The following is a 25,442-nucleotide window of genomic DNA, read 5'->3' on the forward strand; positions in this document are numbered from 1 at the left end:
AACATTTTTTCACTCGTACTCGCAGCCTCACACACATCTTCCACTGGCCGCGTGGCCTTTCAGCTCAGCGCCCACACACTTTTGCAACAAGCCTGCATATTTGCTAATTTTAAAAAAGCGCCTTGGCTTTCAGTTCAAAGCTCAGCACATGGCGTCCGTGTGATTTATCTAAAACACTGTAGTCCACTTTTCCCCCTTCTAAAGCAATTACTTATTGCATGTTAAGATAGTTGGATTTTTTCCAACAGCTGCCTGTTTGCTCGGCTGCTCTCTTTCAGACAGACAATTTCTCTAACCTAGATATTGTTGCAATTTGATTATACATGGATCGATGTTGTTGTGGCTCCTCATTTGAGTTATTGCTGTATTGCAAAGTTAGCTGCTGCAACTCTTTCACTCAGTCCACACCCTTCTCTTATAGATAGCTATCTATCTGGACAAAGGGTAGAAAACAATGGAAAGTCTTGAACCCCTGACGGTAACTGCAGGCTTTCTACCAGTTTTAAATATGGTTGCAGTTTGGCCACTCCCTAGCATGCGTGTTAGTCAAAGGTCCCCACATTATCTACCAATTTATGTAAAAGCAGTGATCAGATTTAGTGACATTTTCATGCTTCACTCAGATTAAAATGAACTTTTCAAATGCATGGCTCAGTTTCTTACTCTTAGGTCGATGAGAGAAGCTAAAGCTGTAAATGGGGTTGCTTAGTAATATGATTGCCACTGATTATTAGTCATTGATAAAACCATATGATAATAAACTAACATTAATTACTTATTATTTAGGGTTTTTTTCCTCATTAGGATATTTGGAATAATAATGTTTAAGAACACAAGGAAAATTGGGTCTGTTTGGATGTGGTTCTCAAACCGGTTGAAATACTTGATTAAAATCTTCGAATCTTTGTAGAAAACTAAAATTTATGCTCAAACTAACACACTAGGTTTATAAAAAATAAAAAAGGCTGAAGAAGTAAATCAAGTGGTGGATTTTTCTTTGAGATCAAATGACTGAGGGGAGAATGAATGATAAAAAAACCCCCTAAGCCGAAGGCTAGCACTGAGCAGGCAAACAGGCACCCCCCACACCCCCTCTCCCGTCATTGTTTTTGGTAATATGACCTATTTTGCTCAACTCTTCAACAGAAATGTGGGGCGGAGTCCAGAAGTAACCGTGCAGAAGTTTGTTTGCAGCGTCTTCCTTCTCATTCACAAGTGTCAATTCTGCTTTTCTTTCACACCTGAAAAGCTGTCGGAGGCTAATATTTTTACCATCCAGACAAAAGGTCATTTGAGGCGCCATGTTATCACAATGATTAATGAATAATAGTGGAAATATTTACCCTGATAAGATGCAGACTACAAAAAAATTTGCTGCGTCACTGATCTAATATAGAAAAGCCAGAACAGTTCAGTTTTCGAACAGTGCTCAAAGTTTAGTCTGTTACTAAATCTTTTTACATTTTGTCATACCACAACCACAAACATTGTAGTGTTTATATGCCGTAGACCAACACTAAGTAGTGCACACTTGAGACGAATATGTTTTACAAATAGAGTGGGGGTTATCGGCCTCGGCTTCCCCACTGAGCTGCTACTTAGTAGAACTGCATCTGAGTTACAGCTGCATGTATGAATTTGCTTTGCACATGTAGAGTCGGACGTTTTTGCCAATTTGCAAAGCAGCTCAGTCTCACTCGGTCTGGATCCAGTGTAGCTCTGGTTATATGGTTGATCATCCATGCAAGTGTCAAGACTTTCCTCCAGGATTGCCTTGTATTTAGCTCCATCCATCCTTTCTAAGAAAATCATCCTCACCGCATAATGCTGCCACCACCATCAGTATGGTGTGTTCAGGGTGCTAGTTCTATGCTACACATGACATTTTGTAAATGCAATGTTATTATGTCTCATCTGACCATTGCTTCTTCTTCAAGATGTCCTAAAGCAGAATTTCTTATGATTTTCTTATGTTTTCCCTGTTCTTTTGTTCATTATATAGTACAGTAAATAATAGTTGTCACTAGACCTGCACCGATTAATCATATTCATTGTGATGAATCGATTATTGAAATAATCATCAGCTAATATAATAATCGATTAATTGTTATCTGGTCTACAGAGATTCAAAAAAGAATATTTGTGCAAAAACAACAGTAATTAATCCAAAGCTGTACTATATAAATTATATACATTTTACATTAGAGATAAAAACATGACGTGGGATAGATTTAGCTTCACCTGGTTGAAATTCACTAAAGGCATGCTGTATTATTGCAGGTAAGAGATTACATTGTTAATTTTCTTTCTTAAAAAGGAATTAATTATTTGGTTACCTGTATCATTAATGTAATGTCTAAAAAATATGGAAAAATCTGCACAGTATGACAATTTTTTAAATGTGATAATCAATAGAACAATCGATTACTAAGTTAATCATTAATTGCAGTTCTAATTGTCACATTTGAGTACCCTGTTGGCTAGTCAGATAACCACGGCACGTAAAGTCACATATTGATGAATGTTCTTGTAACAAGACAAAGGTGAAAATATTCCAACTGGTTTGAATCGTTTTATACCCACTTTCTTTGGATCTTGCTTTGCTGGGTGTTTCGTCTGTTTCGACCTGTGAAAATTCAGCAGGAGTGTTCAGATTCTGAGGAAGTGTTGATTCAGCTTGACTTTCAAGTGGAATTTTTGCTCAGACACCTCCAACTTGTCAAGTCTGCCGATACACGAGAGGCATCATGCTTTATAAATTAAGTTGCAAATGAGGGTGAAATTGCCACGTTTCTGGTTGCAACAACATTCTGTTTCAATATGCATGATTTCTCCTAACATGTTTTACCCTTTTTAGTTTGTTGTTCTTTGTTTCGAGGCTCATTCCGAAGAGGCTGAAGTCAAAAACACCTTGCAGCAGGAGTCTGATCACGCTGCTGGAAATGAAGAGCGCGTGCAAAAAAAAAGAAAAAAGCCCAGAAAACAGCCAAGCCATTTGTGTTTGGTGCAGTGCAATTCTGCTGTGTGCTGTTCTGAAATTCTGTCTGTGCGAGTCTCTATTCCGAATAACATGAACTCATCAACGGCGAGCCAGTCTCTCTGCAGCAGGTTCTGCCAGCAGGCTCATTATCTGCTCAGGATGCTCCCAGTTTGTTTTGTTTACCTTTCTTCTCTTAAAGCTTACACCGAAAAACAATGGCGTCACTACACCAAAATCTGAGGTTAGACAAAGTCAGAGCCAGACAAAAGAAAGCTGAGGCAGACCACCATGCAAAGGACAGATAGGTGCAAGTGTTTGGCTCTGTTTGCACGGCTGCTCCTCTGATCTAAATTTCATGAGGCTATTAAAAACCGAGAAGGATGGGGGAAATCGTGCTTTCCTCCTACACCTCCAACCTCTCCCTTCCCCATTGTCAAACAACGAAGAAGAGCGTTGGGGAGAGTGAGTGAGGGTGGCGGCCATGCTTCTCTCCCCAGCACAATGGCTTTATCGGGGATAAAATGAATTGCTGATATGTGCAATGAGTTGAGGTTTCCACTCTACGCTACATTCTAAAAGCAGTGGCCGTATTAAACAGCACAGCTAACAGTAAATCCTCTGGATCCTCCCTGAAAGGGTCATGTTGATGTTGATTGTGTTGGTGGGTTCTGGATTGCAAATACTCAGACTTAAAGTGGGGTGGCGGATGAAGCTGTGTGTGTGTGTGTGTATGTGTGATTGTGAATGTGGGGTGCTCTCTTTCGGTCGTCATAGCAACCAAGTCATTTCTGTCCCCCAGCTACACATCCTATCACTGTAATTCATGCGTACATATCTCTTATTTATTTATTTTTTGCTCGCAGAAAGAACCCATAGACTGCAGCAGCGATCTGGCGCCTGTTTCCGTGGGACAGTTCAGATAAACACAAACAGGGCAGCAGCAGAGCCGTTGGTCGTAAAAAGCGCCGCGTTTTCCTTCACGCTGCGCAGACTTTGGTTTATTCTGTCGTATAATCTCTACCTGAGCGTTGGCCAACAGTTTTTCGAACACAACAGAACAGATGTTAATTTAGACTTGTGATAAACATGCCTAAATGGCACCAGTGCACGCACACAAAGGCATGTGTATCTTAATCTTCTCTACTTGACATAGTGGCATAATTTCCCCTGTTTATGGACATGTTCTCCCATTTTGTGTTTATAATCACTTTACGTTCAGTTGAAAGGCTATAATCAAATTGTTTTGCTTTTAAATTATGAAGCATGTGAAAATGACCAATTTCTGCTTGAAGTGACATTATCTATTTGTGTATGTATTTATTCTTGCAATTTCCCTCTTGTGTGTTTGGGGCTCTTTGTTTTGAGGCTGATTGTGAGGAGAGTGAAGTAAAAACACGTTGCAGTGGGAGCCTGATCTCGCTGCTGGAAATGAAGTTACTGTGGAGAGTGCATGGGGGAAAAAAAAAAAAAAATCAGCCAAGCCGTTGCTTCATGTTCAAAAATCCAACGCTGAGTTCTAGATAAGCCCAAAAGTCTGGAACACTTTGTGAAGAGTATAATAATAATAATAATTGCAGAATGTAAACACATACTGTTTAGCCAACCTGATTATTTTTATGCCTTTCTTTACATATAAGGTTAAACAAAATAAATGAACTAAAATAAAACTGCAACAAGACAGTATAACATAATATTAAATACCCACAGTTGCAATACACATAAACCTGGTATTGAAACCAGCACAGTCTTCCTAAGCTAAGGGCTTTATGAGATTGATGTGTTTTTCTAATCTTTGTTTTACAGTTTGATATTTTTACCAAGCTAAGAAAATTCAACAACATAAGTCTCTAATTGTATTGTTAATATAAATAAAAAATCAACAGTGCTACACAATGTAACAAATTCCAGTTATCAGTATCAGTTTATACTGTTTTAGAAAAAATTCTTGAGAAAAGTTTGGTCTGTTGTGTTACCGGAAGACATTTTTCTACCTCCACTACTTTTGGGAATGGCTTTCCCGCTTGTCATTACCATTATTCTAAATATGCATTTATGTTTAGAATGCTTGAGGTTTTCTTTCATTTTTCCAAAACAAACATTTTAAGCTTAACTTCTCCCTTCAATGCATTCCAGGTTTTCTTGTAGGATTCCCCTGAAAGCAATGATTACAGGGTAGTCCCCACAAAAAACTGAAAATTATTAGGTTTACATTCACTGCATAGTCTCCAAAAATAATAATTTAGAATTTTTTACTGCGCTGGAATTACAAAATATCTAGATTCACATTTGAACAAAATTCTCCTGAAGATATGGAGCAGATTGTTCTCCTCTGCTGTTTACACCGTCACTATCATCAACAGCCTCTTTCTCTGACTTTGCTTTTATGTACGCTGCCAGGTGCTTTTAATGTTTGGTTTCATAAATAGCCTTGTGGTTAGTCTGAGGGTAATTGTCAACACATGAGGGTTAATTTGTTAAAGCAAAGGGTTTATTGGGATTTGAGCCCATTAGATTAAGGATGTTTGACACATGTAAAAGAAATGTTGTTATGCATATATTTGCAGCATTTTACCATAAATATTACAAGGACATCACCCTTTTTTTAATTGTTTTTTTTTTTTAGCTCTAATAGAATCAGTGCTTATTTAGTAAAAACAGCATTTACATTGTTGTATCATATTGGTGTCTTTTCATAAATTACTATGACTTTTTCTTTTGCTCTTGTTTAGATGGAAGATGGTCTGACACTTTTTGACTACAACGTGGGTCTCAATGACATTGTCCAGCTGCTGATTCGGTCTCAGACTGACCCCCCGGACAGTCCCGCCACCAAGGACGCCTCAGGTGTTGCCAGTAGCTCAGCTCCTCTGCCTGACTCGAAGCCTGAAAACCTCCGAGCTCCGGTCTCCTCCACAGATATGGAGACCTCATCCGACACGGACAATAAGAACGAAAGCGACCGTGCCACTGTAAATGAAACCAAGCCAGAAACCGTCGCTGCTAGTACCAAAAATGGGTTCAGGTCCTCCAGTCCAGCACAGGACACTCAGCCGCCCACATCCAGCCGGAGCACATTAGTCAACCCAGGGATTGGCTTGTACAAGGTGAGTTAGCTCATAAAAATAATAAAAGTGAATAGTTTTGGAATCTTGAATTTATTCTGTTAGAATCTAAGAATAATGCATCAATTTCAAAAAGTTAAAAATAAACGGTACATTTTTGAAGTTACTGTCTTTGGTTTCTTGGCGCTAAATTATTTATTTATAGTGGCAGAATATTCCTTTATGGGCCTCCATTATGTTCTACCAAACTACATTTGCTGATTGAGTCTTTCATTGCCTTTCATTGGTTGCATCTTAGTGTTAACGTTGAACTGAAGGCAGTGATGCTGACATTCTCATCCAGCCTAGTAAAGAGACTGCAGGCTCATCCATGTGCTGAATCTGAAGACCAATTGGAAACAGCATCTTCCATAGATGTCAATTTCTCACACTTAAAAAAAAGAGAACTTCACAGATAGTGGGGATTTTAAGACAGTTCATGAAATTTGTGCAAGCTTGTATAATAAAAAGGAAAAACTTAAATCAAGAAGTATTTTATTGTATCGTTGGATGTCTGAAACCAGTTGGCTGTAACATACATGGCAAATGTTAACCCAAGATTCCTAGTTTTCATAATGTTGGTGATTAAAGTATCAAAACTATTAGCGAAGATGCAAAACTCAAAAGATGTAACTTTAAAGAATTATACTATCCTTTACAATGTTCAGCTGTAAAAGTTTATATCTGCCAATATGAATCTAAGCAATATTTTAGCTATGATTTTGAACTTTCCGTCTGTCGTAGAAGATGCTGGATTTGGAAATACTGGCAGCCTTTCTCTCTCTTTTAATTTCCAAGTTAACGTTTGGTTAAACAGTCTCTTGGGAAAATACAGAGAGACTGTTGTTTTCAATTTCTAATACTATTGCATAAGAAGTGTAAGGCTGTTTAAAATGTCAGCTTGTCTTTGCTTCAAATGAAAGTGAAACCTTGTTATAGAATAACTACTACTCTGTCACACACAGTGTGACTTTGCCTCTACTTCTAATATTGCTGAGGAAATTTGAGGTGTTAAAACTAAGAAAAAGGGAAGCATAGTGTTATGACTGATTTTATATTTGTCTCAAAAATATGGTTTTGGTTGTACACTATTAACCGTTTTTATTGAGTGCTAAAAAGTAGGTTAATATTTGTAAAATTTAACAGCGCATGCCTTGGACATCAGTCAAGACCAGTCATTTTTGTATTTTTTCCTCTTTTAGATTAACGAGTTGGTGGACTGTAGGGATGTAAGCATCGGCGCCTGGTTTGAGGCCTGCATTGAAAATGTGACACTTTCACCCAAAGGACAAATAACACCCACTAAAGGAAAGGTGGGCCGGCCCCCTAAAAGGACAAACGGGAAGCTGGAGCCTGAGCAGGCACAGGCCCATGGACAAGGTCAAACCACGGACAATAACAGGAATAACTCTGTGTTAAACTCTGAAAGTAACGGAGCCTCCACCTCTCAGAAAGACTCTACCACAGAAACCAAGGAGAAAGAAGAGGACATAGCTTACCACATTAAATATGAAGAGTAAGTAATCGCTTAATATGCTGCCCTTCTGCTCTGTAGAAGTAACATTCTTTCTTTTGTGACATTTTTGTGCATTACTTAACTGCTGGTTGGCTAATTTCTAGCAAATATACATTTTGGACCAAACATTGAATTTGTAATGTTAGAAACCCTTTGTTAAAGCTGTTCTTATGTATAATTTTACGGAGTCAGTAATATCAAGTTCTTTTACTTTTGGTTGATTAATGATTTGCAGTCCTTTAGTTAACATGCCATCACTGCCTTATCTTTTGCATTAAATAATTCCAGATACATTGTTCCTATTTACAGCCAGGGAAAAGTGTAGGAGACTTTCCTTAACTAACTGACCAGCAGTGCACAGCCAACGTGTTGGGGAAAGAGGAGGGCTCTGTATCTTCGTAGGGTTAGAGAAAACTCCTGTTACTGCTGCACTTTCTCGGTTATCTTTAAAAAGGACAGAGAGGAAGTGTGTGATGGAAAAGTATTGCGGTTTTCAAAATGTGGCTTGTTCTTAAGCAGAGATTGTTAGTCAGAAGTAGCAAATACAAAGGAAATACTTAAAGAATATTCAAATTAACAACATTAGGCATGTATTTGGATGTGATTGTACAAATTTATTAGTTTGGGTACATTTGGGTACCTAATTGCTGGTAGCTGTGTAATCCTATTAACTGACAGCAGCACAAATCTTTTATTTTATTTTTTTTAAAGATTTGTCCAGGTAACTTTAATGGTGTCACATGATGGGTGTTTGTTCAATGTATCCCAGGATAATTTGCGTTCAGATTTCAAAACTGAAAGTAGTTTAGGATATACCTAAATGCATCTTTAGTGTGTTGATTCCTATGTTTACCATTTTTCAAACACAATGTCAGGGAGGACCTTGGGCATCGACTTTGTTGTCCTTAAAAGAATTGGAGTTAATTTGCTTGGATTATTAGAGTAATTTTCCATTTGAAAGACCCTTTTGTAAATTTCTTGTTGATGTCTTGATATGAGACGGTACATGTTTCCAAATACTAAGAGTTTTGTTCCTGAGTTGCCTAGTGTAATCTGGCTGGGTTTTTTAAATTTTTTTATTTTTTACTAATTTTGGAGTAATGGCTTCTTCTCCTCTGAATGACTGTTCAGACCAGAACAGGACTTGCTCCCTTTTACAAGCTTCATGTTCACGTGACCTTTTGGTTTGACCTTTGACATGTGCATTTCTCTCTGGAAGATTTTCAAGTGTCTGGAAATTGCACCATATCCAAAGTTATTTTCTTGTTATTCTAGAAATTAGCAAATAGAAACAATTTTGATAATCTTAGCTGATTAAAAACAGGGAAAAGTTTAATCTGATTTAAATTAAGCGTGTGTCTTTTTATACAGTGCATGTAAGTGTCTGGTTTCTACATTGTGTAAATTGCTTTGGCCTTTGTGGAAGACAGAATTGGTAACGACGGCTCAAGTGGAATTGCAGGTAGATGTTATTTTTCCTGCCGGCCTGAAGGACGGAGAACATGGGGTTGTGTTGTTGATGCTGCAATAATTTGAACTCTCTCGCATTCCCCTTTTCCAGCGACTTCATTCAGAAGCCGATGTTTCCATGGAAACCCCTAGTTCTCAGGAGCATTACTTCTTCTCTTGCCTCCTTCAGCTTTGTCTGTAATTGTTGTGAACATGAGACCAGTGAGACGTTGCCTCCTCGCTCTCTCCGACTGTCTGGGGCGCGAATGCGTTTCTGCCAGAGGTTATTATTCCATAGTAATTATATTATGGGTTGTTTGCCCATCACTTGTTGTAAATTCTTTTTTAATGTAGACTTAATTTTCCATTGAGTTTGTTGTTGTACTTATTAGCATTTGGACAGTAGTGGTCCTTCGGAAACGATCCTCAAATCCAAGCCATTTTGAATTCCGAGCTTTATTATTAGAATGTCTTCATTTCCTTTATTTTAGCTGTATCGGTGTAAAATTTACTCAAAATTTGACATTTTTATTTTGTAATAGGTCAATAGGAACAAGTGTATCAGAGAAAGCTAATAGAGAACAAAGGTCCAAAACCCAAACATCCTTAAATGTCACAGTTTCTTATTGCAGTTAGTCATGGGACAAATTTGAAGAAGCAATAAGTAAACGCTAATTATTTAATAACTCTCAGCTTGCGGTTTAGTAGCAGCTTTCTACGCTTTTTCTTTCTCAGGGTGTATGCTTATCTTTTTTTTACGGGGTTTTTTCCATCACTTCGATCGCTTGAGAGAGGAAAAAAATGGAGGGTGGGTGAAACTGCACCATCTTCTCACACCATAGCACTTTTTGCACCACTCTAACACCTGCCTGCATTGTCTGAGAGCAACAAACCAAAGCTTCCCGATGAACCTCCATTTTTTGGCAGCATTTCCACATAATATAACGAGTCACAAATTCATGTTGGGAGAATCTGTTTTCTGCTGTGCCTAAGAACTGATGAGCCGTGTGTGTTGTGTGCACGCAGCCTTTAAATGTTTTGGCATGGTGAGATTTTTTGTCTGAACTATACTCCTTGTAAAGAAAGTAATGGAAACAAATGTGAAAAATGAGAATTTATTTTGGTTATGTTGTGCAATTTCTCTCAAACGTTTCCAAATATTTAGGATTTTGAAACCACACCCCTCTGTGTAGAAACTAGCACATAATTGTGAAATTAAAGAAAATGATAGATGTTTTTCAAAGTCTTTTTCAGAAGAAAAAAAATGAAAATCCGGTGTGCTTTTATATTTTGCCCTGTTGATTAAATATTTATGGAAAACTATTTACTACAGTTACAGCAACAGGTTCTCTGGAGGTTGTTAGCCGCCTTTGCATGTCTAGAAACTAACATTTTGTTCATTATTCTTTGTAAAATAGTTAAAACCCAGACTGGATAGAGAGCATCAGTGAAAAGCAGTGCAAGAGTATGCTTTGATCTTAACCATCCTGTTGCATCATTTTGTACTTACATCTCTGGGAGAGAGAACATATTTCTCTGTTTTTACTTATATGCATTTAGCTTTACGTTGTGCTCCCTGCAGGGTTTGTTGCAAACTGCAAACGAGATTTCTTCTTTTGGCTTTCTGTTAAATATTCTTTTTGCAGAGTTTGCATGAAGCCCAGATTTATTGAGTGCAGAAGTTATAGTCGCCTGACGGATGGATTCACCTGTCTGTGTTGTGAATCTCTGCTGCTACTCTTGGCCTCTTGAGCCTCTTGGCTGGATATTATTTTAAGAACTTACTCTGCTTTAAACTTTATCCTCGACCCCTCTGGTTCCTTGTTCTCCGTGTTTGTTCACCCTGTAAATGAATGGTGTTATCCAAACAAAACCTGCCTTGCCCAAATGTTCTTGAACAAATTTTTGAGGCCTTCAGAGAACAGCTGTATTTATACCAAGACTGATTACACACATGCAGCGACTCTTAGCCACTCAGGTGATTATTGGTTGCAGTGAATTTTATTCAGGGTTATTGGAGTAAAAGGGGCTTATTATAAGCAAATTCATAATAAACAATTCAAGATTTAAGTACCCTGCTGTGAAACGTTAAAGCTCGGTAGTGCTGCTGCTTTTTGTGGTAATTTGCCAACACAGCCTTCAAATTTCCTAACAGACTGAGAAGAGAGTGAAAACTCGCTGGCCTTTGGATAAAATCAAATGTTTACTTATTTTTGTTTTTTTATTGGAAATGCAGCACATTATATGTAATTGCATTGAACAGCCATAGGAGTGGATGTGCTTAGAAAGCATGAATTAGTTTATACCACCAACATGCTTGCAGACTGAAGTCAGAACGGAAGAATAAAACGCTGATTTTCTTCATTTTTTCTTTGTGTTTGTCTTCTCAAGAGATATACCAGATGTCCGTTTGGCTCTTAAATGTAAACTCATGGGAATGTTTTGAAATATTAAGCTGATTACAATGCTGAAATTTAGCTCCCCCCTGACACAAAACCTGCATGGAGGATTTATATTTAAAGTTTTATTGTTTTGCATGGGGCCAAACTTCTAGTCAAGTGTTACATGCTTACAGTATCAGTGTGTGTTATATTGCAACTGCAGAGAACCACCTGTGTGCAATATTTATTCATCAGCTGAATTTTAAGTTTCATCCACTGACCCCATATTTTGCAGGTCACATGGACTTTCATTGCCCAAACCTGACATAGATTTTAATGACTGAGATCTTACAACTCAAAGAAAGTTCAACACATTGTTATGAATTAAATAAAGAAAAGAAAGACAAGAATACAGAAAATGTCGGTTATTGATAGCTGATATTGTCATTGCAACATTTTGGTACTTTTCAGCAAAAATATCTGGGGGAAAAAAACTTGGATTAATGAGGCAGTTTTGGTGTGTAAAATGTGTTGGAGGGTAATTTTAATACCATCACTTTCCTGTTGCAACAAGTCATCTTGGAGAACAGTCAATCCTAAAGCTGTGCACTTCATATGAGAGCTTGTAATCTGTTGAGGCTAAATGTGGTTTTAAAGTAAGGATCTGTTGAATGAAGATGCTTATATCACCTTAACAGGTTCTTGATTTCAATCAACAAGGATCTACAATAACGAGACTGGTGAGTGTGTAGAGTGAACATTTATTTAAGAGTTTCACTGAGAAAGCAGGTTTTTGTTGCATCATTAGTACTTTATTAGTTTATTTTAACTAACATTTCTCTTCCTGGGCTTCCTCTTGGATCCCTTTTCTGTAGGATTTATTTGTTGCAACATATTCAGCATAAGAATATATGGTAGCAAAAATGTTGCTTTGAGATTATGAATTTTACATCTTTTTTTTAGCGTTACCTTGCAAGAACATTCATTGCCTTTTGCTATGACTGCTTAAAATGTGTGTAATAAATATATTCATCCAATATAATTAGCTTAGTGCATCTGTATTTCTCTGTTTAAAGACCAAGAATGGTTTATTGCTCATTTTAGCCAAATGAAAGTATTGTTGTGGCTGCAACATACCACTTGCATGGAATGCACTTGAGAGCAACAATCGGAGAGCAGCCCTCCACCCTTTAGCCCTGGGCTGCACTCTAGTTCCTGTGAATATCTGCCAAACTGTTTGGCAGGAGCTGCCTTAACCAAAATGACAGTTTTCTTCTCCCCGTGCTATTTGCTGGTCTGAACAGAAGTGCTTTTCCATGATTTTTGGAATTTATTAGAAAGCTTTTCGAATGTTCATCTGAAGCCACTGTGTCTGAGTGTTAGATTACCTTGAACCGTGCGAGAAGCTCCCGGATACATGAGTCAGGACGATCGAGTTGTTGATTTCTTTGTGCAGCCAAACATTTGTACCCATGTGGGTTTTCTATCCTGGAAATTTGTTGAAAATAGATCCTTCAGGGAACCAGTGTTTGCCCTCCAGATAGTATGCTGCCTCTCGTCAGAACCTCTCTATCCTCTTCAGTATCGGCACTCTCAAAGTGTGAAGGTCATGTGGGACATAACCTTTAGAAAGTCTACCTTGCTGTATAGTTTTAGCTGGAAATATTTGTTTTCTAAGTGGTAAAACAGAATTTAAATTATAATTATTACATACATTAAATTAGTATTATTTGCATTAATACAAACTCTAATAAAGAATAAGTAATTTTATTACAAGATGTAGGATTACCTAAAACATAATAGTTAGACCCATAAAATGTATAAATGTCGATGCATTGTGTGATCATGTAAGCCTATTATCTTTATAGTACTGTTTTTATTTGACCGCCATGCAGTGTTTTGCTACATTTAATCTTTTCTATTGAGGTGACTCTGTGGTGATTTTTCTATTTACTAAATTTATTTTTTAATTTAATGTCCACAAAAAATAACTTTACAGAAATTTAACTCCAAAGGTTTTGCAGAAGGCCTTTATCTTGACATTACAGAGCTAAAATAGAGTTCTACTGAAGATGATCCCCAGATTGCAAAATCGCAAACGGCTGTCAAATCTTAGAAACAGCTTATTATTAATGCATGTTTGAGTATACTGGACACCAGCTTGTATCTGAAGCATTGATGCTCCTTGGTAGAACAGGTTCAGAAAGAGTCAGTGCCGTACCTTGGAGCATCAGACACTGCCGATGTGAGTCAATGGAAAACAATGTGGATGTACTTTGGACAAATCCCTGATGCTACAGATGTGGGTTGCCTTAAAATGTACTGAGCCAAAAATAAGCCTGAATGACATTTTTTTAAACAAGCCCAATTGATTTGTGTAAGGTTATGTTGCCATGTTTTGTAATCTTTCCTCTCTCTGCCACTGAGAATTAAATCCTGGAGTCCAGCTGACGAACCCACGTATAAATTTAGAGGTTAATTTGGCAGGAACCTCAATCAGTCAGAGGTTAACCTTCCTGGTTTTGTGTTCAGATATTGTCTGTTTTATTGCAGTGGTTTGGTAACATACCAAGTTGACTCATCTGGAGTCCATTCTTCTTCTTTTTTTTCTCTCTCTTTCTTTCTCCATAACTCTCCTCTGGAAATATGTCCAGTAAAAGAAAACTTTGCATTTAAATTTGATGAAGTTTTAATCAGCTAATAACACTGCATGTTCTTTCTCAATTTCCCTCAGAATGTCTCCTTAAGACATTGCTAAATTTCATGCTTTTATTTTTTCTATGTTATGTTTTTGCCTGTTAAATCCTTAAAATAGATCAGAATAATTTTTTAGTTTGGTGGTCACTGATTCTTTTGATTCAACTTCACTCAATTTAATTTCCCCTTTGGGATCAATAAAGTATTTTCAAATTTGAATGAAACTCAATGATTAAGAAAAAAATAGTTTTCAAATTTGAATATAAATTCAAGACGTTGTATAGATATAATAGTTTTGGCTATGAATTAATTTAGTATTTATAGCTCATTCCTGGGTTAGAGCTTGTGTGCCATTAAGCTCAGGCTCTTGTCCTCCTGCTGTGTTGCTCTATGTTGTCCCTCTGTTCATGCTGAGTACAATTGTGCTTCAAAGTGGATAAAGTGGATGTCTGTGTTTTGGTTTTTTTTGCCCGTTTAATTTTTTCATGTGTCTGTGTGTGTTTGTGTGTCTGCGTTCAACCTAACCCACTTCTCTAAAAACCATGTTAATCCTTTAGCCCTAAAAAAGCAAATCCGTTCCCCGGCCTCCACTTTCCAGGAGCACGCTCTTTCTAAAACTCTTCTTCAGTGTTCGCTGGTAATCATTAGTCAGTCAGTTTAAAGCTGCTTGAAAAAAGTCTCTTTGGCGAGAGGGGCATACCTTATGACCACAATGTCATTATATTCTGGAAAGTAATTATTTTACCAGAGCTGAATGGGTTGATTCGGTATCACTGCAGATAAACAATATTTAGAGACAGACTATATTTGTCCACATATGCAGACTTCTTGAGTCTTTTAAGTTAGTGCAGAAACTTTCATTGTCAACATATTGTTTATGTTGGCAATGAAGCAATCTTTCAGTTTGTGGCTAACTTGGACCACATTCTTTAATTTTATTGATATAACACCCTTCACTGTCAGCACCTCCTGTTAAACATGCAAAGGAAGATACGTCTTTGTACCTTTTATTAAAGTCGATTGTTTTAATCTGCAAATTATTACTTCCTGTTTATCAAAAAAGATAGAGGAGTCCCTCAAAATGGGAAACACAAGAGACATGCCATTAAAGCAAGGCTCATGTGTGTTGGTATTTGCGGGTCATAAAAAAGGTGACCTTTCTAAACTTTGGCAGACACACGTTTACGGCAGAGAACAAACCCATAGAGGAGATTGATAGTTCAGAGTAATTAAGTTCAGGAAGCCATAATGGAAACATGACTGTGAAATTAATTTCTCTTCAACACTGCTTATGAGTCTGATGTAAACCCAAAAATTAACATTTGGATGCTCATTACTAAGTATGTTGGACAATCTGTAATGCTGTGCGCCTTCTTCATTTCTGAAGAGCCCGGGAATCTTTAATGGCATAATTCTTTTTCTTTTTTAAAGGTTTTATAGGCTTTAGTGGCCTTTATTTGAGTGATCAAATAGGAAGGTGGGCAATGAGAGAGGGGGAAGACATTTGACATGTGGCAACTCGAACCTGTGACAGCCATGTCGAGGACTGGCTGCTCCACCACAATACATTTTTTGAAACGCCACAGTATTTCAAATAAAAATCAGGACGCTTCTCCCAGAATACGAAATATGTTGCATTCTTGGGTCATTCAGTTGGATAATAATAATATGTATGCTCAATTTAACCCAGAAATGATTAACCAGACACTAAATAAAACTTCCTCCATGACCATGTCACACCTAATGCAGCATAAGACGGGACCCAGGTTTCTGAATGATGGGGAGAGGTTGTTCACAGAGGAGTGGTCAGATCTTTCTCTGCATGCCCCGACTGTATAATAGTGCAAGAGGCGATTAAGTGCAGTTCTGTTGGCAAAGGCAGGGTTGCACAAAGAATTAACAGCAGGGGTGGCAGGGTGTTAGTTGGTAACACTAAGAAGCCAAGCTGACTCTGCTGAAAGTAATAAGCTCCACAGCAGCCTTCTCCCCGCTCCCCAAGTCTGTAAAGTTTATGTGAACTCATAATGCACAACATAACGGCGCTCTCTATCCAGCTAAGTGTGATCAAAATGTTTCAGAACCGCCATCTGACAGAAGCAGTGAATCTGCGTGGGTGTTTTACTCAGTCCTTCCACAACTGTGTGTTTGATTATGTTGGCTGTTGGTTATCTTTAGCCACATCACCTTTACTGCTGTCTGAAACATTTCCCAGAAACAGAGTTCAAGTTGTATAGTCAGTGACTCAAGCTCAGTCATATCCTGCTGGCAAGAACAAAGCACAATATAGCTGTACAGTTGGCAGAGCTGTTGTGAAATCCTTTGGATTTTTTTTTTTCGCATGCTGCTACAGTATGTGATTTAAAAAACAAACAACAATTCAGCTATGTTTTCTTAAGTGCCGTTAACTCTGCCACCTAAAATGACATTCTCTGTCCTGAATGTGTAAAATCTATTAATTTAAAGGAGAAGATAATTTGTATAAAGTAATAGACCATGGTGTCTGCTGGGTCTTTAAAAGTCATAAAATGTCTTAAATGTAATAATTTACATTTTTTTAAAGATTAACTTTTCAGAAGAGGTGCACTGCAGTGGTGTGAAAATATGTCATCTTAGCAATTTCTCCAGTTTTTGCTTTTATTGTCATAAATCTATTTTTACTACCATACAGATAATCTGAGTAAATACAAAATGCAGTTTTTCCAATCATGATTTAATTTACTAAGTGAATGCAAAATATAATTGCCCCTCAAAAATCTTAAAGGGAATGAATTTCTGACGTTGTGTGTTTGACTGATGATGCTCTTTTGTTAAAATCCTGGCTTAGTTTAGCACCAGATGTAACAGGAGGCACATTTAGGAGGTTCCTCACTGCTTCATATTTTATCTATTGGTAGATAATGGCTCTCATTGTGGTCAGTGACTTTTTCTCCTGAATTCCTTTAGATTGTGGCTTGATTTGTTGCTCTTTGAAAGGGCTGTACAATATCCTTTTGTATTTATTTATTTATTTATTCATTTATTTTACCTTAGGTTAACAATGAACACATTTATTCACTGTGGGACAATAAAGGATATTTACGTTCTATTCTTTTCTCTGTCCCTGATACATTTCTCTTTTTACCATTATGCCCGTACCTGACCCACTCTACATTAACTTTAAAATCTCATAATAAGTATTTCTGCAGCTCTATCTTTATTTATTTTTTATTATTTTTTGCCTACTTTATGTTGCCAGGCAGATTCTGTGTACATGATTTTTATATTCTGCAGCTCAGACAATCAGGCCTGTGTGGCTACTGATATTAAACCAAAACATATGTAGTAAATTATTATTTGAAAACTACTTTTTATGTTTACTCGGGCTATATTTGTCCAATATTAAAATTTTCTTAATATGAAACATAAAAACTGAGATTTACATTTCAGATGGTAAGGTTTTAGGTATTTTTAAAAATTTATTTAAATCCTAATGCTCTTTAAAATGTCTCACAAAGTCATAAATTGAACTCATTGAAATGAGCAGAAACAGTACCAGACACATGCATTTTTTTGATAGATAGATGTAACTGAAGCGCTTTTTGACAACATTTAGGGCTATTCAAGTCACTAGGGTGCCATGTGTTTGAGTTAATGGTATAATATAATCGTATATGTCTTCTTTTTCAAATCCACACCTACTAGAGACAGCTTTCATTCTTAAGACCTTGAATGCGACTCTGCAGACTAGCGTGGGCTTGCATGGTCCTCCAGAGGACGCTTCATATCTCTTATTTCTGTCGTTAACTTCATGCTTTACACTGTCAAACAGAAGCTGTTCACGTCCGTTTGTTTCTGCCTTGTGCTCTGCTTTGTTGCCCTGAGCCATTAAGACAACATGAAGCGCTCTGTGATTACTGTCTTTTCTCTCTGGCTGTTGCTAGTAGTTACTCCTGCAACTACATTTAGGCAGGGTCAGGGATAAAGCTGCTGCAAAATGCACATTGTTATATTTCATAGAGGCCATTTTAGCTTAATTTGCTTAAAATATTGACTTTATATGTCATTTTATTGAATTCTGTCAGAAGCTACTGTATGTCAATGGTCACCAGGGTTGGACTTACAAGCATGTGGACACCTGGGCTAGAGTCATTTTTGGTTCCCTATCCCTAAACTATAATTCTTTTATTAATACAAATTATAGTACATTAATAGGTATTCAACAAGTATGAACTGACATATGGTAGGTTTAATATGTCCCCGAGCCCAGGGGCTCCCAAACCTCTCATCCTTTGACCCCCAAAGTAATAGTGCCAAAGCCTGGCGACCCCCAAAAAAATACATATTATTATTTCCCTCTATTTAGTTAACAATTATTATATAGAGTAGTGAAATAATTATACATATTTTAAAATATTTTTTTAAATAAAAACAATGAAATTGCATATTACTGTACATTATTTAGTGACACATTTAATGATACACTTATTTATTTATTTCATTAATTTTGCCCTAATCACTAATAGTGATGTGTATGGTCACATCACTATGATGTGTATGGTCACATCATAGTGATGTGACCATACACCTGTATGGTCACATCACTATGATTCTGAAAATTATTTTATGACTCCCCTTGTCAATAGCTCCATGTCATTCCCAAAGAAATTGACTATAACAGCTTAATTTTCAAATACTTGTTGATATTCATGAAAATTCCAAAATATGAAACTGTACCTCCACTGTTTCGCAGCTATCCAGAGAACGGTGTCGTAGAGATGCGCTCCGTAGACGTAAGGCCCCGTGCCAGGACCCTGCTGCGGTGGGACCAGCTCCAGGTGGGGCTGCAGGTGATGGTCAACTACAACATGGAGACCCCAGATGAAAGAGGTTTCTGGTACGATGCAGAGATAGTGGCCATAAATCAAACCTCTCGCACCAATAAGGAGCTCCGAGTTAATATTCTCCTGGGGTGAGCGTCTCGCATCCTGAGATAGATTGCTTTGATTTTAGCTGGATTGCATTTTGCTCTGTTATGTTTCCATTTATCTACCTTGGCTGTTGTGTCTTCCCCTACAGCGGTCCTGAAGATGTGATCGGAGATTGTAAAGTTCAGTTTTTAGATGAAATCTACCAGGTGGAGAAACCTGGAGCTCGTCCCCTCTCAAGCGCAGACGGACAGTTTAAACGTATGAACTAGTCTTTCAATAGCATTCACGCTCTTCGAACTTTTCCGCTGTTCTGTCAGGTATAACCACAAACTTGAAGGTATCTTGTTGGGATTGGTGGTGTGTAATTGTGAGGTGGATGAACCAAATTATATATTTGGTAAGGTTTCCTATAAGAAAAAACTTTAAAAGTGCTGCATGCATTTGTATTCAACCCCCATGAGTCAATACTTTACTTACATTTATGCCAAAACTTTTTTTTTTTTGCAAAATAGCTCAGGATGTGTCAGATTGGATGAAGAGCATCTGTAAGCACTGATTTTGAGTTATTTTTGTGAGCATCTGAGTAAAGGGGCGTGGATGCATTTGATGTTTTTGGAACTACATGTGTAAAAAAAGAAAACCATGTATTTTACTTCCACTTCACAATTACGTGTTGTGTGAAATACATTGAGGCTTGTGGTTGTAATGGGACACAATATATAAAAGCTCGACTCTTGCATAATACGTTAGCAAACGCTGTGTTTATCACTGGTGCTAAATATGTGAAAATGGGTGATTTCATCTTGTTTGTGACTCAAGGGAAGAGCGGACCCGAGTGCAAGCACTGCAAGGCCGACCCCGACGCAGAGTGTCGCTTCTGCTCCTGCTGCGTGTGCGGCGGGAAGCAGGACGCTCACATGCAGCTGCTGTGTGATGAGTGCAACATGGCGTTCCACATCTACTGCCTCAACCCTCCGCTGGCCACCATCCCAGATGACGAGGACTGGTGAGAGAGCGACGGAGAGCGGCTCAACATTTAGCTACAAGTTTGCGCCACTTCAGTCATTTCACTGATTAAATGGAGTTTATGGGCTGAAGTGTACTTACACAGTAATTCAAAGGTGGTTGATGGTAAAATCAATTTTAAATAATTGGGTAATGCACCTGCAGGTTGCAGTTAATTTCATACATTGAATTTCTGCAAAATATAATTGAGAGTACAACAGAATGTCTGTTTTGCCATTTGTTGTAAGTAAAAAAGCATAAATAGAAATAATTATGGAAATACCACTTTAGCTCCAGGTTATGGAGGATGTTTTTCTGGCTTTGGTACAAGGCTTTAATAGAGAAAAATAAAAAGAAAGACTCAAAATAGAAATAGAAACAATTAAATATGCTTAAAATAATTTTGTTTTTATTGAGTTTGACCAAAAAGGGATTTGCAGTAAATATATAAAAAATGAACAAATTTTAGCTGCTCTGTCGTTTGTTACTTAAGATGAGTTTGGAGAAATTCCTAAAATTCCAGTTTTATCACCCCAGTATCTTCCCTACGTCTGTTCATTTTTAAGTTATATACTTAAATAATTTTCTTTTACACGAGGCAGTGACCTCGTCGATGTATATACACAACAACTGATATATCTCTGCATATTTATTGGTGCCTTTATTAGCTGTTCATATGTTTTTCTTGTTTTCTTTTCTCTTAATTTTGAATTAGCTTTTTTTTTTTTTTTTTTACGTTGGCTTGCATTAACTGTCCTATAAACAAGTCCAGCTTTTTTACATCTCACATAGATACATTTCTGAATTTCTGTGTCTGTCCCAGAACATCAGTAGCAGCACCCGCCACAAACATTATCCTTCATGCTAAAGATCTATGCAAAATTATTAGATAAATAGTTTTTATTAAGGCTTTACATCTGTCCTTTGAACAGTGAGTTTTGAATGGAGATATATTTTTAACCTCTGCTACCATCTTCACCTCTCGTGACGAGTTAAACTTAAGTCCTCACACAATCTTGTTCGTCACACATCCTGTTGTTTTGAATGAATAATAAGCAGTCTGAATGTAGATCTAAGCAATTTAGGGGAAGTAGCTATTTATCATCTAACATAGATATCATCAACACACACAACTTTAATTGATTGTTCTCTTATCTTTCCTCTTCTTAAGAGTGTGTAAGAGTAATGAAACACTGATTTTTTTGCCCAGCAAAACAGGAAGTGGTGGACTAATTTGGATTTCTTAGACACTCTGAGGAAAATACATATTTGAAGTGTGAATTACAGCAATGCTTTAGTGACATTTATTGTAAAAGAATTGTTACAGTTTACAATAATTGTGACACAGATGATTTTCTTACATATTTGTTCCTTAATGTGAGATTTATACTCTGCTGAATACTTCTTTTTTTTCATCAAGATTTCCTTGATGTTCTGCTATTGATATTAAAAATTCATTCATTTTAAGAGTCTATATACATCTTTATTAGAGAAAAGGAGGCTACACAGTATATATAATTTATTGCTAAGGGGTTAAGAAGCTACTCTATTGACCTTTTGAACTCATAACATACCTGTGAAGCATTGAAGATGGAGCAGGAAGTGATTTTCTTTTATTCTGCCAGGTACTGCCCAACCTGTAAAAATGACACCAGCGAAGTTGTTAAGGCAGGAGAGAAACTCAAAGCCAGCAAGAAGAAAGCCAAAATGCCTTCGGCTACCACTGAGAGTCAAAGGGACTGGGGAAAGGTAAGACCTTAGGGCACCAAGAGGGGAGCAAGATACTGGTGGACTGATAGCTGCTCCGTTAGCCTCAGGAAAGGTCTGAACATTCACCTCACTATTAACTATAGTGTGGAGTTTTTTTCTAGAAAAAGTAGACTCAAACCACCAGACACATTTTGTAGAATTCCAGAAAACTTGGACAATTATGGAATTTGCTTTTAATTATGGGGGGAAAAACTGAGTACGGAAGTTTAGGTTCCCAGAAGCTATAGGTGTGAACGCAGATATGGTTCAGATGAACAGCTGCTCTCCCAAATCAGAACCAAATATCTGCATTGTAGTGTTTTTTGATTTGTGCAAAATCCAAAATATGAAACCCTGCAAAATGGTCATTCTGTGCTCACATAAATTCTACAAAAGCAGATCTGGAAATTTATTTTCATATTCAAAAAGGATAGATCATTATCACCTGCAAAAGGGTCATATGTTTTTAAAACTGAATGTTCAGAATGCTAGTGGAATATTAGATAAATATGTTGCCATTATATGTTAGAATTACAGAGTTACAGATTATTTGAATATTTACGAAATAAAATTTAAAAAAAAACAAATTGACCTGTTAACATCCCGTCTTTTCAGACTTAATGTGCTTGAGGACCAAGTTGGAAATGTACATTTATCAAATAACGGATTACCCTTAATTGAGGAAGTAGAAAAATAAATGTTGAATTCTCATTTTATCTAATTTTTCAAACAGATCATCTGTTACATGAAATCCTCCCAGACTCTTCTCATGTATTAATTCTGACATGAAAACGCCGTCTCCCCAACGCTCCTCTCCATGGTGTAATGTGAACAATGCCATTAGGCGCAACTTAGCCATTTTCCTGGAACAGCCAATGGAAAATAACTCCCTTCTTTACCAGAATGTGTGTTTTTTTTTTTGTTTTTTTTTTTCTATGTTTGCTAATTGAAACCAGCTCGCCTTATGCACTCGGGTACATTTAAGTGCGCTGAGTCACACAGTGTTCATACTTGACTTTAAAACTTTAGCGTCTCTATAACTCTTAAAATAAACCACTTTTATTTTATTGTTGTCGTACTTTAAAACTCATTTGTAGCAGCTAAATCTGAAGGCAAACCTTCTAAAACTCAGATTTTTTCTTAAACCTTTAAATAAATAGCTTTCCCTTAATGTGATGTTGCCACTTAGGCGCACTTAATCACCCTGTTGTAAGGGAAATTTTGAGGTGCAATGTAAAAAAAACAACAAAAAAAAACGCTGTTTTACTATTTGATTATGTTGAAAAGCACTTTTTATTGGTATAATTGCAGGGTATGGCCTGCGTGGGGCGCACTAAAGAATGCACAATTGTTCCCTCAAACCACTACGGACCTATTCCTGGCATTCCTGTGGGAACCACCTGGAAATTCAGAGTGCAGGTTGGCTTTTTTCAAAGCTGCAAATAAGAAAAACAAAGCCGTTGTAATTTTTTCACCCTTCACGTCTGCTTCGTTCCTCAGGTGAGCGAGGCAGGCGTTCACAGGCCGCACGTCGGCGGCATCCACGGCCGCAGCAACGACGGCTCCTATTCGCTGGTGTTAGCTGGGGGCTTTGAGGACGAAGTGGTGGGTTTCACTGTCGCTGCTGCTCTGTTCAGCCGCATGGGAACCACAGTGAAATCTCATTGGCTCCATTTTCAATGGTGTGTGTGTGATCATCTGTGGTAGGACCGGGGAGACGAGTTCACCTACACTGGCAGTGGGGGTCGCGACCTCTCAGGAAACAAACGAATTGGAGAGCACAGTTTTGACCAGACGCTGACTCACATGAATAGGTACAGCACCAAAATATGACTGCTAATATGTATTATACTCTTAATAACTTTCTCTGGAGATTTGATTAAACATTCCCCTTCCATTTGTTTACTTGACTAATTTCCAGGGCGTTGGCCTTAAACTGTGATGCGCCACTGAATGACAAAGATGGAGCCGAGTCCAGAAACTGGCGAGCTGGAAAACCGGTGAGAGTGGTACGCAGCTCTAAAGGTAGACGCATCAGCAAATACGCTCCAGAAGAAGGAAACCGCTATGATGGTATTTACAAGGTATGTTGTGGAATCGTGCCTTAAAAATGATGTGACGTTGCTGCTAAGGCTCTAGTGTGTGTAGTTTAATTACAAATGCCGTCAAATACCCCTATGGGTTTAAAGTGTGCTACTGCGGTGGTCTGTAGGTGGTAAAGTACTGGCCAGAGATCGGAAAGTGTGGCTATTTGGTGTGGCGGTATCTCCTGAGACGAGATGATCTGGAGCCGGCTCCATGGACCCCTGAAGGACTGGAGAGGATAAAGAAACTGGGCCTTTCGGTTCAGGTGAGACTGCTGCTTATGCAGTGCATGAGGTTAAATGGGCAGGCAACTTCAAATTTCTGATTTTAAAAAGTTAATAGACTTAAAGTAAATATTTTTTTGCCGTGCTAAAATTTATAGATCATCAAACAAATTTATATATCAGACAAAGGTAAACAGAATAAATACATAATAGTAATTTTTAAATCAAGAGAATAGCTATTCAAGCCAACCTGGGCTTGAACAGCCCAGGTTCTTTAATTTACAGTTATTTCAGGTTTGGGGTGAACATACTTTTCCACATAAAACCAGGTTGTTTTGGACAGGGTTTTTTCCCCTCAATAAATGAAATCATCATTTGAAAACATGGTTATTTTCTTATGTAGAGCAAAAATTTGTTTGATGAGCAGAAATATTTAAATATGACCAAAAACGGATGAAGGCTGTAAGCAGCACAGAACAAACAGAAAACAAACATTCTCCTAAATATCTTTTCCTCCAGTACCCACCAGGCTATTTGGCAGCCATGGCTAACAAAACAAAGAAGGAGGCTTGCGCTAGGCCTGGTCGTGGAGGTCGCGGTAAGCACTATCCTGGAAGGGGGAGGCCACGGAGACGCAAGATTAAAACGAAAGAGGAGTTGGAGGAGGAGGAGGAGGGCTTGGAGGAGGAGGAAGCGGAGGAGGGGGAAGAGCAGGGGGATGAGCCTCCAGAAGCCCAGATGCAAGAGGACGCACCACAAAGTAACGGAGATCAGAAGACAACCGGAGAAACTGGTGGGTGGTTTTACAGATGTTGCTCAAAGCAGGTCAGAAAAGGTGGACAGGTGAGCGAGAGCAGCGTGATCACTGAAAACCTCTTCTAGATGCCTCTTTAATATCTTTACTAACCTCCATATTTACAGTTACACTCTGCTTTCATTGTTTTATTTCAGTATTAAGTGTTTTGCTCTGCAAAATTAGCTTCTGCTTCTTAAATATTGCGCTGTTTTTACCAGAATCCTCACCAGAAACCGAGCCTCCGCCTAAACGTGTTAAGATAGAGGAGACCTTCCAGCTGACTGAGCAGCAACAGCAGCTGATCCAGGATGACACCACCAACAAGAAGCTCTGGGATGAAGCCATGGAGCACATTAAAGAGGGACCGGTATAACTACCAAAACATTTTAACGTTATTTGTTTCAGAAGCCAGAGCTGGCATCACCTCGTATGTTTGAGCGAGAGCAGTCGGTGTTACACAGCTCAGCATTACTGTAATATCTAAAAACAAAGACATGGTTAAATGAGGATTAAGGTTGGCATATAATCTTTCTCTAGTGTCTTACTGGTTAC

General features: G+C 37.9%; 1 protein-coding gene across 1 annotated transcript in view; it reads left to right on the top strand.

The window, feature by feature from the left end:
* The window catches only part of uhrf2 (ubiquitin like with PHD and ring finger domains 2), a 34,739-nt gene that overhangs the window by 4,753 nt on the left and 4,544 nt on the right, over positions 1-25,442 (top strand). The window contains exons 2-14 of the mRNA XM_028026355.1: positions 5,710-6,084; positions 7,284-7,597; positions 18,854-19,072; positions 19,180-19,289; positions 19,851-20,037; positions 21,662-21,785; positions 23,097-23,204; positions 23,286-23,390; positions 23,493-23,599; positions 23,707-23,869; positions 23,998-24,135; positions 24,614-24,887; positions 25,109-25,257. Of these exons, the coding sequence (XP_027882156.1) occupies positions 5,710-6,084; positions 7,284-7,597; positions 18,854-19,072; positions 19,180-19,289; positions 19,851-20,037; positions 21,662-21,785; positions 23,097-23,204; positions 23,286-23,390; positions 23,493-23,599; positions 23,707-23,869; positions 23,998-24,135; positions 24,614-24,887; positions 25,109-25,257 (2,373 nt within the window). The remainder of the gene's footprint in view (positions 1-5,709; positions 6,085-7,283; positions 7,598-18,853; positions 19,073-19,179; positions 19,290-19,850; positions 20,038-21,661; positions 21,786-23,096; positions 23,205-23,285; positions 23,391-23,492; positions 23,600-23,706; positions 23,870-23,997; positions 24,136-24,613; positions 24,888-25,108; positions 25,258-25,442) is intronic.

The sequence above is a fragment of the Xiphophorus couchianus genome, chromosome 8, assembly GCF_001444195.1.
Source record: "Xiphophorus couchianus chromosome 8, X_couchianus-1.0, whole genome shotgun sequence".
Lineage (NCBI taxonomy): Eukaryota > Metazoa > Chordata > Actinopteri > Cyprinodontiformes > Poeciliidae > Xiphophorus > Xiphophorus couchianus.